Genomic DNA, 14672 nt, shown 5'->3' with positions numbered 1-14672 from the left:
CTAAATAATCATTGAACACTTTTGGACCTTGCAATCCCTACTCAACTATGAGCATGAAGAGGTTTGGAAGGGGCCATAGGAAGAAAAGAAACTGAAGATCTTGGAACCTGTTGAGGGCCTCCTCATTCTGGGATTAAATACATCTAAATGTATTTGACAATAATGATCTAAAATACCAGAACTTAATACAGTGTTGGTGCTTAGAGACATTAGACCATTTTACATGGTTTAATTGAACCAAGCCAAAACTTACTATAAGGTTCAGGTTTGGTTCAGAGGAAAAGCAGAGCTGAATTATTTTTTATATTTTTTTCTAAAATGAAGAATACTCTGGATGAGAACAAGAGACGTGCAATTAACTGTAGTATAAACAAGCATAAATAGCAGACCACAGAGCCCAATCTCAATTTGGAGCTCAGCTAAAAAGAAAAAATTCTTAGTGTGAAAATGATTTATCAAAACTCAAATTACTAATACTTACAGATTTAGCTTCTGTGGTATTATCAAGGTAATCTTCCCGTGCTGTTAGAGACAGGGTTGCTTGGTCCAGCTGTTAAAATAAACAGGAAAAGTATATAATACTCCTTATATAGTCTGTATTACATACATACACACAATTAACAGCCACCAATAGGAGTGGTATTTTTCTGGTGGTTAGAATAGGTGATATAGAGGCTAGTGGATCTGATCACCAGTTTGGGATAAACAACTGGCCATGCCCAAGAGTCCAGCTCTTCAGGACTCTAACACAAAAAAACTGTAATGCGTTCTTCAGCTAAGATTGTGGGGCTTTCTGGCCTGCAAGAGCTTAAGGCACTGACCTTAGCCCAGTGTAGGGGGGTCCGTAGGACTTTCCTGCTCTCTTGCAGCCATCTATTGCAGCCAGAGTGTGCATTCCGAGCCTTCTCCTGGTCCCAACCAGACTCATGAGACTGGGGCCCTCAATAATATCCCCTGACTGGGATCCATTAGCACCAATCACTAAATGTTGTCTAGCTGGGACAGATGATTCCCAGCTCCTGCCTGCTGGGCTCCTCTTCAGAACAGGACAGGCTGCTCCCCGGCTCCCCTGACCTTTAAAGGGGCACGCTGCCCTGTTACGCTGTCCTATAACACTAACGTACAATCAGTTGTGCAACACTGTGACAGATCCCACAGGAACTCTCACAGGCAGAAAACTTTAAAGTGCACTGCATGGCATTAACCACACTCAGACTGACCTCAACTCCATCATACTCAATGAAGCTTTAGAAGCCCCAAGAAACAAACAAACCACCACCTGCAATATAAATGAGATTGTCCTACTGTTGAAAAGATGGTTCTGAAACCTTTTTCAGAGAATCGTTATAGGGCACGTTTAGGGTTCACACTGATTTATATTTGCTCTGCAGGATGAAATAATCATGCCAGGATATTTGCATATTGCTGCAAGTCCTTCATCAGGCAAACTCCCTCTGAAGTCAATTTTTTTTTAAATTACTTCTGGAAACTCTCATTTTTCCCAAAGCACTCTTTTGGCTCATGTTAGACTGAGGTACAGACGCCCATTCTGAAGGCACAATCAACTTCAAAACACTGAATAATATATTGATGAGGCCACCAACAGCAGTGTGGTTGCTGCAAGATTCTACTCTGGAGAATTTTGTTTTTTAAAAATATGATGTGCTGCCCAATGAACAAACATTAGATGTACGTATATAGTTTTACACAGGCACATTTTTAGAAACAGAAAGAAATAAATAATATCAATATATCATATTTATATTTATTAAATTTGGTGGGAGGTTTAAATAGGTGAATTTTTTTTAGAATTTGAAATAAATAAAAAGAACTGGAGTGTCATTTCTATATCACCGGCTATTTGAAAGCTTTTGTAACATATCTTATACAGAATAATACAAATTATTCATAGAAATCACTGCCTCAGGTGGAACTTAGGAAGACTCCTCTAGTTGTTCAAAAGCACACAGCAATGATACTCGACAGCTTTATGATTTCTGAGAAACAATATCACTGTACTATTTCTCAACATGTCCAAGTGAAAAGAAAGTATCTACAACATCAATAGTGGACCTTGGATGATTTTGTTTGTTTTAAGTAATCATCCAATGATTTAAATGCTTATCTGAACTTAGCCAAACTTTTTTGGTCTAGAAATCAGGCTTGAAGTCTTGGAAGAACAGAGTTTCTTCCAAATTTTTTTATACTTGGCTGCACTAGGGCTGGAAATATATTCTAGTTGAAACCAAGAAGTGCAAAGATGTGAGAAACACCAAAAGCAAAGGGAAGCTAACCAACTCCTTTAGCCCTCAGAAAAAGGTTCAGGTTGGATATTGAGTAGTTTTTTTTTTTTTCATCTGAACCACATTGCTCATGAACCTGTCATACTGAAAGAGAAAGGCTAAGAACGTTAAAAATCTCTCTCTTCTGGTAAATAGATTTAAATACTTCATTACACATCTACCCTCCTGGGAATTAATTAAAACATTTAGTTACTAAGCAGAATATTGGCAGAGGCACTCTGCAAATCGAGCTTCTAATCAAATTAGCAATGAGCAGTCATTCAGAATGTGCAGTTGTTCAGTTACTTATGTACTTAAATACTACTACGCAGATTCAGTGGACACACTAGTAGGTATAATCCGTCACTAGGAGACTAGCAAAAGGATCTGTCCCAACCAACAATTTACGTGGGTGAGTTGGGTTACCTAAATAGCTTCTTGGAAAATACTTCCCATACTGATTCTAGTCTTTTACCCATTAGAAAAAGACCTTTGGCCAAAATATTCCTGCCAGGATCTGATCATCATTCAAGTAGTCTGTACATGGGAATCCACTAATGAAAACAAGGAAGTGGCTCGTTAACTTGATTTACTATTGACTCAAGGAGCAGTGGAAAGAATCTCTTTAAGGGAATGTTAGAAATATAAAAATGTATGTCAGTTGCATATCCCTGACCTGTTTTTGGAAACTGTGACCCAAAATCAATAACAAATCTAGTGTCAGAAAAGTTAAGTTTCCACAGTATCCCTATGCAATCTATGTAGTGCCCAGAAGGCAACTTTTATATAAGGATCACCCATTTTATTTCACTGTTGTGACCGGTCACTTTCCACTTTGCCTTTAACTCTCTCTAGCACAGACATACAATCTCATTGCTGGTAACTGGTGGGCTGGGTTATACGGTTTAAAAAGCAACAAAAATTTGGACCAAGTCTCACATGTTAACCCAGGTGACAACCTGCCTACCTAAATTCTACCTGTCCTAGTGACAACTACCTCCCTAAATTCCCTCTGGAGTTTCAATAGGATACAGCTAGGTAACATATTTTAAATCATTTGCTGCCCTAAATTGTTGTGTAGTGTTAGCATGCATTGCTAACCTGCAGCCATGTTATGCTGCAGAAGTGACTGCATTTCACTGAAAGGTTAAGTGACTCCTGTATTTAAAGCATGAATGAGTTTGGGGATCATATGAAATGAATGATGACATATCAATATATGACAATATATTAGTTCCACCAATTAAGTGTCTAAAAAGGTGGAAAATCCCAAATTTGTAATACTTGCAAATGATACACCATCTTTTATCTTCACAGAAAAAAAATTCCTCATCATACAACTGATGCTTCACATATAGGACACAAAAACCAGCAAGAATCAGATTCTGACCTCATTTGGATACCCACATTGATCTTGGATATTGATTCATCAGGAATGTATTTTACTCACAATTCTGCCCTATTAAGGAATAAAATATCCTAGCTACATAAGTTTTTCACCCATGATAGTGTAGCATTTGGTATCTAGTGGCTTCTAAATTCCCATATATGGGTGATCATGTATATGTGCAAGCCACTGGGTACTAATGGCTACAGCTGAACTTAAATTAGCACAGTATTGAACTCACTTTCTTAAATGGATCACATAGCTATGACAAGTAGCATATTAGAAATGTTATACTGTACCTTTAAGATGTGATTATTGGAGGTTTTGTCATCAGGAGCCACGTACAAACGGATGAAGACCGAGTTACTATACTGGCCACGAAAAGTTGCAAGGGTCTGGAGCATGCTGAACTTCCTTTCTGACCATTGTCCTTCAGGTCCGATGTTAGATTCCAGCACAGGCCAACGGAACAGCGAATTCTTCAGTATATTTAATAGTGGCTTTGCATCCACTTTTTCAATTTTATCTTAAATGGCAAGATGTACCAACAGTTAAGTTCCAGACAATTCAAATCCAGTAGTGGGTATAAAGTCATGCCAATGAGATAGAAATGTTTATAGACTGATCAATTTCTAGGCAAGACTAAACAGAATAGCTCAAACTTAATGCCTTGGCTGGTCTTTTGCTGAAAAGACGCCTCTGAAAATAAGAGTATATGACTCCTTTATCATAGTTTATCCAAATCAAGCATGGATAACCTGGGCAAGGAGAAACTTGCATTGCATTCAGCTGCTCTGTGCCTGTCCTTGGAATGTAAACCTCTCTATACTCTAATTCTACAGTATGTTCATCACAGCCAATGGAAGAAATGTTTCAGATAAATAATACATAGTGATGATCTAGGTCAGATTTAAAATATAAAGTAAGAATCGGCTTAGGTACTACAGTGACGAACTCTGTGGAAAACCCAAAGACTGATAGAAATGTCATTTGTTATTTAAGAAAATGGGATGAAAAACTACACTTGCCTTTTAAATAATGGTTGTGGTCTAACAGGGAATGAAATAACATGCAGTGACAAAATCCTGCTGGAGACTGCTCAACAACTGGCATAGGAGTTTGATTGGGTCAGAAGAATACTTGCTATTTGCAAACAAAATTGAGAGGGAATGGGAGTGGCCAGAGAGAGAATACAATGGAGTGTGCAACAGAAAAATCATTTAGTCAGTCAGCTTCACAGCATGTTGGAGCATCAAAAAAGAAATACTCCATAAGACGGGGTGGGGGGAACAACTTCTAAAAAAAATTCTGAGAAAACGACAGAGGAACACGTTGAGGAACCAAGTCTACCAGGTTTGATCCCCCACCCGCAAAAGGAACCGACTCAAGAGATTCCAGAAACTTTAAAGATAAATTGCTAACTGCATTTGACCCAGAAGAGACAAAAGTAAAACACATGTCACAGTACCAGCCCCTTGTGAAGACATTAGGGCATCATGAGATTTTTGGGAGGTGGAGGTTCTAGAGACATGCACAATCAGATGTGACTGGTGAAGAGACTGTGAGAGTTGAAAATGGAGATGGAGTTACAAGAAACCACAACCTAGTCTAGGGCTAGCTGAAGACACAACAGCTGCACTCATGAGAGGAGAGAGCAAGGAATACTGCAGACCATCCCAGAGATACTTTGAGGGGGTTCTGCTGTCCGGGCCCACTTGAAGAGCTGGCTTGTGGGCCCTACCATTTCGATGCCCCCGATATAGGGGAAATAGGAATGCAAAGAAGAATTTCAATTTTCATTAGAAAAAATGAAAAAGTTTCTAGCTTGTTTATGAAAACAACTTGATGGAAATCGTTCGCTAAGGTCAAAGAGAACAAGCAGGGGAGGCCCAGCAAAAGACTGAGGGGCCTAAAGATCCTGATCTCATTCACTCTGCCACCCACCCTTTCAGTGTCAAATGACTCCACTGAGTTTGGGGTGTGTCCCAAAGTATCACCTCACTGACCCTCTCCAAAATCCTCAGGCCATAACTGTACACACTAGTATGATAATAGAGGAGACACTTTGGTTAGTGTTGAGGAGCAGGGGTGACAAATATTTATTGTAGAGGCTGAAAACTGGCTATGTGATATAGACTCAGGGGTTCAGAGTGAGAAGCCTGAGGGCACAAGCCTCGATGGTAAAGTTTGGAGCCATCTGGTCCTTAGTTGCCAGCTGAACAATTCCATCAGAGGATTCTATAAAACAATTTACTCATTTAACCTGCCAGTCAATGCTCCCACATCGCTTTGAGAGTCCCTTAAAGCATAATCACTTTTCAAAGGAGAACTACATAAATATAGTATCTTGTGCCTTTGTATATTCAGAGGCACATTGCCTGACTTCACTGACAAAATAAGACACGGAACTTGTAACTAGATCGCTGTGAGTGGATCTTTGCATTTGCTTGGAGCCTCACTTAGTTCAGTGAGTACAAATGTCAGCCTGCATAGGTACAACTGCAGGGACTAGGCCTAAGCTTTCACTGCTTTCTTCTGTTAGCACGTCAGAGCCTAATACAGGTAATATACAGCCCTCCCATGCCCCCAAACAAAATCAAGTTACTTACTCTCATTCATACACGATGAGTAAAGGATTTTGGCTTTCTGTACAGCTTCACTGTCCCGTCTCTTGCTGATAGGTTTCTGTAGCAGTGCTGTGAACATACACAGTAAAATAAGTTTCTCCCAGGCCTTGGAAAATGCAGAGTTTGGTTTGTTTTTTAAATCATGCCACTGGTTGGAAAATGTATCATTGTGGGATGACTTCATGGTCTAAATACCACTCATCTCCTCAAACCAACAGTTTTAAATCCTGGCTGGGTTGTCTCAAACCTTACCCCTTCCAGGGTACTTAAACTGAGTTACTCTAAAGAGTTGGGAGGAGAGAGAGCCAATAAGGAGGAGACTTTCAAATGACTTTAAAACCCAAGCTTTAAGGTACAATTTTTTAAAAACTGCATTATGAAGTGAAAATCATTGCACAATATAGCTCATCCTTTGTCTTTTAAGGCAGGGTCGGGGAGGATAGAGCTTGCAAGCAGCTGAACAAGTCTTTTCATTCCAGGGCCAATGCTGTTCTATACCACTATTTACCAGGGGCACCTTTTCATTTTTTGGCCACTGCCTTTTCCAATAATTTACCATACCACTGTCCCCACTGTTGTCTCATATAGGAAGGGCACAAGAGTGAAGCTTGGTGATGACAGTCAATTCCATGCTGGAGGAATGGGGTAGCTTTCTCTCTACCAGGTACAATACTAGAGACTATGAGGATGAGTGCCCATAATGGCCACTGTCTTCAGTAAGTGCTTAAGGAACTAAGCATTTCTCAGGAGGCACTCAGAAGCTTGAAGGATCTGCCATAAAGAATATTACAAATACAACTCACATCCACCCATTTGAGGAGCAAAAATCTACACACAGAAAAAAATTGCAGAAGACAACAAAAATTCTCCTGCCAGCTACACTAACGCATGATGTAGCACAGAACTGCAGGTGAAGTTCTGTATTAATACCTTGACAACAGTGTGGCTGTCATCAGTTTTGAGTGGTTAAAATTGTCTTATTATGACAGAATAAATACCAAAAATAACAACAACAAAAGTGGTTGGTTGGTTTTTAAAGACATTTTTAACATGATAATGCTATTTTAGTTTCAGATATGAATCTCCCCCAGTCTACTGCAGGGCACAATTCTTGATAGATTTTATTTCAAATCTCAATCTTATCAATATTTCTGAGCTCCATAAACACAACATCATAGCTGTCACCAACATATCTCTACCAGAAGGCTCATGAGCAAAGTTCTCAATGGAAGTAGCTCAAGCCCTTTATTTTTTAAACAGGATTATCAGATCTGTCCAAGCTTTAAATATGAAATTTTAAAGGGAACTGTGATTCAGATCTCAATAAATCTAAAAATGAAAAATAGCCTCCTACTAAAGCCAATGCTATCATTTCTGTTTCTTGCCAGGGAGTTGCAACAGTCATGAAAATTGGAAGCTAACAACGTTGGATAGCTAAAGCCTAGCTAAAGCCCAGAAGAGGGGAAGACCATAAGCTAAAATAAAATAAAACCAACTCTAGAACTACACTAACATAAAATACTATTAAAATCAGACCCGGTGCTTTCCACTGAATAACTTTTTTTTTTCTTACTTGCTACAAGAAGCAGCTGTAACACTCATTACATTACAGCAAAGAATGACAGAGAGCAAGACACTTCCAATTTGCTTAGAAAAAAATAAAAATTTTGCAAAGAATATTCTGACTGTGAAACACAAGAAGCTCAGTTTTCAAAAATAGGAATCTTAACAAGATGGTTAAATCCTGCATTTTGATCCTCAAATTAGGTCTTTGGGGGTATAAACGCTCTTTACAGCAGACATGTGACCTAGCCTCAAAGTTCAGATTTGGATCCAAACTGCCCCTTAGTTTAAGAGGATTCCAATCTGGTGTTCTGGTTCAGGCCTCTCCCTCTCTGCTTTTTGTATCCTGAGGTGCTAATGCGAATATTCAAATGCACAATTTGGACATCCTTCTATTTAAACTGCCATGTGTGAAAACTTTCAAGTACTAAAATTCTCTTTGCTACCACGTACTTGAGGAAGAGTGAGGAAAGAGGAGGAGGACCGGGTCTCTTTGTATCTATATCTACATACACACATATTATAGGAAGAGCTGGTAGCAACCTCTATATTTAGCCGTGCGAAGGATTCTTGCAACCACTCCTGTGAGAAACTCTCACACCATTGTTTGCAGGAGGCCTTTGATATTGGGCAGCTGGAACGTGCTCGGGCTAGAGAAGTGCTTTTTCATTGTCTCAGGAAATTCTGTTCATTTTTTGCTGAGGTATAAACTGTTAAAAATTCCCATTTCTCTTCTCTTGCTTGTGTTCCTCAGGAAAAGTGTTGGCAGATTGCCAGAATAATAACTGTACACAAAAATTCTAAGGCCAGGCTCATGTCAGCACTAAAGTAGCAGCAACAGGAATATCTGGGAGCTGCCGGAGCAGCTGTAGTGGGCTAGGCAAGGGTCCCCCCATCCCCAGACCAGCCACATGGGCCCAGTGGCCTCTGCCCTCTTCTGAGAGTTCCAACATGGAGCAAGGTTTCATCACCCCACACTGCAATCTCCCCACTTAGGCTGAACACCTGTTCCCTAGCAGCCATCCCCCTGTCCCTCTGAGGAGATGGAGTTGCAGCTCCTCTAACTCCCAAAGGTAGGGAATAGGAAGCAAAACAGAGAAACTGCACACAAGATCAACCACCGTCCGAACCCACCACATAGTCCATCCCACCCTCTGTGGGCACCAAGTGGGGCAGGAACTATGCCAATTCCTAGTGGGGGGCTAGAGAAAGAGGGAAGAGAGCCAGGCCAGGCTGGGATCCCCCTTCACAACCTAGCACTTGCACCCAATGGTCCACCTTCTGGGATAACAGCATTCTGCTGCTTACAGCCCATGTAGTTAGTCCTGAAGATCCAGTGGTTGCAATTTGTACTGCGGTGTTAACGGTTCAGAGTCAAAACTATGATGATGATGGGGGGGGGGATGGTTACAGTCACACATGATAGAACCTTTTTCCTTTTAAAACACCCTAGAAAATTACATTTAAAGCTATATTAAAAGAAACTTAATTAGTTTTCAGACTCAAGCACTCAAAAGTTAGAAAGTGTTAGATTTGCACTTACTTGTGCAACCTTAATTCCAGCGCCGTTGTACATATGTGTTATGATACAGTCTTTAATTACATAGTCCTCTATTACTTTTCCCACAAGATGCTTGCTTCATTCAGTGCACAGGATGTACAAGGGGGCAGAATTAAGGCTGCACAGGCAACTGTAAGCCTGGCATCTCCTACCTTTCAAGTGCTTGGCTTTGCAACCTAAATAATGTTCTTTTAATACAGATTTTTTAATATCACTCGTGTGCGTGTTTTATCTTCTTATTTCAGTTTGTGAAAACATAGTTTCCTTTTAACCCTAAAGAGAGTGTTAGCCCTCCAAGGATCCCTTTCAAAAAATAAAGCATAACAAAATTACTGTATGAAAACACAACTAATTTCAAAACTTTCAGACTCTGCACAGTCCATCTTATCAAAGAATGTGCCATCTGAAGCTGTGGAGATGCACAATACCATTCCGTATTGTCTCCTATTCTCTAACATGGGCATGCTTCCTCTTCTCTTGGTTACTTGCCAATATAACCTAACCCACTGGTGCCTGGTCTACGTGTCACTATTAGAGTTCATGTGTAATCCAGCCTGCTGCTAGCCACTACTGATAATTTGATTCCCAAGGCTGTTGAAAGTGACAAGAAAAGGGGGTCTGAGACATGGAGGAAGTGAGGGGGTAAAACTGATAAGAGAAGTAGAGACCTAAGAGGAGGGTTGCAAAGGTTAAAATTAACAAAAAGGAGAAATGACACTGATATTACTATGGGATGGAGGGTTCTGAAATACAGGGGAAGTGTGTGAAACTAATAAAGGAAGCCGGAATAGTGAGACACTGATATGTGCAATAAACGAAGGCAAGCACCACAAAAAGAGAAGGGAATGTAGGGTCTGTCAGCGTTACACAGATTTTGACAGTCATTTTGTTCTATGAATTGCTGCAGCCTGCTACAGAGGAAACACATGCTGTGCTAGAGACTTTACATTTCCTCTTTCTTCTTCTTGTATCCCATAAACTAAAATAAAAATCATTCAGAGTACATTGTTGCTCTTTGAGTCTTATTAGTCTTAAAGCTTTTTATTATTAATTATTATTACTATTATGGTGTAAGAAAAACAGAGTGGGGTGGGAGACCCAAGTAGTAGAGAAACAGACACATATAGGCCAAATTTTCAAGGGAGACCAGGGTCCAATTTTCAAGTGCACTAAATGGCCAACTCAATGGGCTTTGCTTGGTATGGGAAAGGAGGGCTCTGCTGTTATGCAGGTTGCAGAAGCTGAAAGAGTATGGCTTACCATGGCCGTCTGCAAGCCGAATTCTGTTGCCTGGCACTGCGTGTGTGATCTCTAACACCAAAGCTGCAGGCACTCAATATAAGATGCAAAATGCGACCTTGTACCAAAATCACATGTGCTATGTAATGTGAATAGTGTTGTTCACCGTGAAAGAGTATAGCTATTGTTCTGTAAAATGTATCTTTTAAAATACTTCACTCCCTTTTTTTCCTCCAGCAGCTGCAAATGTTTCAAACCTCCCTCCTCCGTCCCAAAGGCTATCTCAGATAAGGCAGTGAAAAAAACACACACGCGATGAAATGTTCTTTGAGCTCATGCAGTTGTCTGGCACTGACAGAGCTCATCAGAATGTGTGGAGGGACACAATAGCAGAGTACAGGACAGTGGCTGATGAACGTGAGGAGAGGTGGCAGCAGGAAGATCACAGGAGGCATGAGGCAACGCTGGGGCTACTGCGGGATCAAACGGACATGCTCCGGTGTCTGCTGGAGGTTCGTGAATGGCAGCAGGATCACAGACTGCCGCTGCAGCCCCTGCTTAACCACCCTCCCTCCTCCCCAAGTTCCATAGCCTCCTCACCCAGACACCCAAGAACACCGGGGTGGAGCTCCGGGCACCAAACCACTCCACCCCAGTGGACAGCCCAAGCAACAGAAGGCTGTCATTCAACAAGTTTTAAAGTGGCCTTTTCCTTCCCTCCTACTCTCCTCCCACACCCCACCCAGGCTACCTTGTGAGTTATCTCCCTATTTTTATAATCAATTTTAATAAAGAATACATATTTTTAAATGATAGTGACTTTATTTCCTTTGCAAGCAAGCTGTGATCAAAGGTGGGAAAGCGGGTGGCTTACAGGGAATTTAGAGGCAACCAAAGGGGTGGGTTTTCATCAAGGAGAAACAAACAGAAGTGTCACACAGTACCCTGGCCAGTCATGAAACTGGTTTTCAAAGTTTCTCTGATGCGCAGCACTTCCTGTTGTGCTCTTCTAACCGCCCTAGTGTCTGGCTGTGTGTATTCCATGTCCAGGTGATTTGCATCAACATCCCACCCCACCATAAACGTCTCCCCCTTACTCTCACAGAGATTGTGGAGCACACAGGAAGCAGCAATAACAATGAGAATACTGGTTTTGCTGAGGTCTAACCGAGTCAGTAAACTGAGCCAGCAACCCTTTAAATGTCCAAATGCACATTCTACCACCATTCTGCACTTGCTCAGCCTATAGTTGAACAGCTCCTTACTACTGTCCAGGGTGCCTGTGTACGGCTTCACGAGCCAGGGCATTAAGGGGTAGGCTGGGTCCCCAAGGATACATATAGGCATTTCAACATCCCCAACAGTTATTTTCTGGTCTGGGAAGTAAATCCCTTCCTGCAGCCGTCTAAACAGACCAGAGTTCCTGAAGACACGAGCGTCATGAACCTTTCCTGGCCATCCCATCTTGAAGTTGGTGAAACGTCTCTTGTGATCCACCAGTGCTTGCAGCACCATTGAAAAGTACCGCTTGTGGTTTACGTACTAGCTGCCCTGGTGGTCCAGTCCCAAGATAGGGATATGCCCCACCATAGTTAGGGAATCCCTTTGCAGCAAAGCCATCTAGTATGACCTGCACATTTCCCAGAGTCACTACCTTTGGTAGAAGCAGTTCAATGATTGCATTGGCTACTTGCATCACAGCAGCCCCCACAGTAGATTTGCCCACTCCAAATTGATTACCAACTGACCGGTAGCAGTCTGACGTTACAAGCTTCCACAGGGGTATTGCCACTCGCTTGTGAACTGTGAGGGCTGCTCTCATCTTGGTTTTCTTGCGCTTCAGGGCAAGGGAAAGCAAGTCACAAAGTTCCATAAAAGTGCCCTTATGCATGCGAAAGTTTTGGAGCCACTGGGAATCATCCCAGACCTGCAACACTATGTGGTCCCACCACTCTGTGCTTGTTTCCCGGGCCCAGAATCGGCGTTTCATGGCATGAGCCTGCCCCATTAACACCATGATCTCCAAATTGTGAGGGAACATGGTTTTAGAGAAAAGTGTGTTCATGTCCTCATCACCGCACTTCTGTCGCCTCCTCGCCTGGTTTTTCAGGTGCTGGTTCTGCATAAACTGCATGATAATGCACGAGATGTTTACAATGGTCATAACTGCTGTGGTGAGCTGAACGGGCTCCATTCTTGATGTGCTATGGCGTCTGGTCCTGCTCAGGCAATCCAGGGAAAAGGGTGCGAAACGACTGTTTGCCATTGCTCTGATGGAGGGAGGGGTGATTGACAACATGGCTTACAGGGTTGGCTTACAGGGAATTAAAATCAACAAAGAGGGTGGCTTTGCGAGAAACAGAATGGCCCCCTCAAGGATAGAACTCAAAACCTCAAGGATAGAACTCAAAACTGGGTTTAGCAGGCCGTTGATTTCATGGAGGGAGGGAGGAGAAAATGAATACAAAACAAATCTTGTCTATTTCTTGTTTTGATCCACTTCATCTATCTTTATACATCTTGCTGGCTGCAGATGGTGCAGTACAACCACTAGCCATCGTCATCTCCTGGGTGCTCGGCAGAAGACAGTGCAGTATGACTGCTGGCTATCGTCATCTCCTGGCTGCTCATTAAAAGACGGTGCAGTAGGACTGCCAGTCGGACTGAATCATCATGAGACAAAACTTAAAAGGGAAATGACCTGGCTGAGTCACTCCCATGTTTGCCCAGGTGCCCCTGACCTCATAAGGTCGGTTAAAAGAGCGCCCTGGACTACGTCGACGACGGCTACCGGTCATACTGCACTGTCTGCTGCCAAAAGGCAATAAACTGCTGCTGTGTAGCAATGCAGTACCGCATCTGCCAGCACCCAGGAAGCATACGATTACGGTTAGCTGAGTGGGCTCCATGCTTGCCGTGGTATGGCGTCTGCACAGGTAACCCAGGAAAAAAGGCGCAAAACGATTGTCTGCCCTTGCTTTCACGGAGGGAGGGAAGAAGGGAAGGGGGACCTGACGATATGTATGTAGAACCACCCACGACAATGTTTCGGGCATTGGGATTTCTACCCAGAACTCAAATGGGTGGCGGAGACTGCGGGAACTGTGGCATAGCTACCCACAGTGCAATGCTCCGAAGTCAATGGTCACCTCGGTACTGTGGACACACTCCGCCGACTACATGCACTTAGAGCATTTGTGTGGGGACACACACAATTGACTGTATGAAAATGCTTTCTACAAAACGCACTTCTAGAAATTCGACCTAATTTCATAGTGTAGACAAGGCCTCAGTGTCTGACACGGTGCTTCAGACATCAATGAAAGGTTCCACACAAAATGAGTTTGACATCCCTTATGCTTACTGAGACCCAGGTATATTTGGCTCTCTCCACAGACACTGCCTTCATATTGCCATACTGCATCAATATTAATGCAGTATCTAAGGCTTTGTGTGTCCCCAAACTAATTAATACTTAACCCTAATAAAACCAGTGTTCTTCTTATTGGCAGAGAGAACCATTATCAACCACTTCCCCTCCTGCCTTCACATCTAACTTTTTTATCAGGGAACTTTCAAGCTGAACAGACCCTTCCAAGTTTGTCTTGAAACGAGTTTACAAAATTTGGGTATTAGCAGCAGTCAGCAATATTTGAGTCAGCGATTGGAGTCAGGAAAATTTCCCCTTGGAAAATTTGTGAAGAATTAGGCATCAGATAATATGGCTAAATAACAACATTGTTGGGTTCCACTAACCGATTAAATTAACAATAACAGCATGCTAGTCCAGACCTCTGCCTGGCAGAGCCAAACAAACAAAGGAAAAAAATTTTAAAAAGTTCTTTATCTTACTCACACATCCTGCAGCTGAACAACTAAGTGAAATGCCAGTTGTGATCACATATGGTACACGCAGAACACCTAAATGCAGAAGAAATACCATGTGACCTTCCCCAGCAAAGAATTAAACTTGAGTAACACCCTCAAAATGAGATAACTAGTTAGAGCTGAAC

At 42.0% G+C, this 14672-nt stretch overlaps 1 protein-coding gene across 1 annotated transcript in view; it reads right to left on the bottom strand.

Moving 5' to 3' along the window:
• PHEX (phosphate regulating endopeptidase X-linked) overlaps positions 1-14672 on the bottom strand; it is a 141112-nt gene that overhangs the window by 94824 nt on the left and 31616 nt on the right. Inside the window, exons 4-6 of the mRNA XM_073328113.2 lie at positions 6279-6365; positions 3969-4195; positions 482-550 (exon numbers count right to left, since the gene is read on the bottom strand). Coding sequence (XP_073184214.1) covers positions 482-550; positions 3969-4195; positions 6279-6365 — 383 coding nt within the window. The remainder of the gene's footprint in view (positions 1-481; positions 551-3968; positions 4196-6278; positions 6366-14672) is intronic.

The sequence above is a fragment of the Lepidochelys kempii genome, chromosome 1 (genome assembly GCF_965140285.1).
Source record: "Lepidochelys kempii isolate rLepKem1 chromosome 1, rLepKem1.hap1, whole genome shotgun sequence".
Classification (NCBI taxonomy): domain Eukaryota; kingdom Metazoa; phylum Chordata; order Testudines; family Cheloniidae; genus Lepidochelys; species Lepidochelys kempii.
This window is presented reverse-complemented; position numbering and strand designations above follow the sequence as displayed.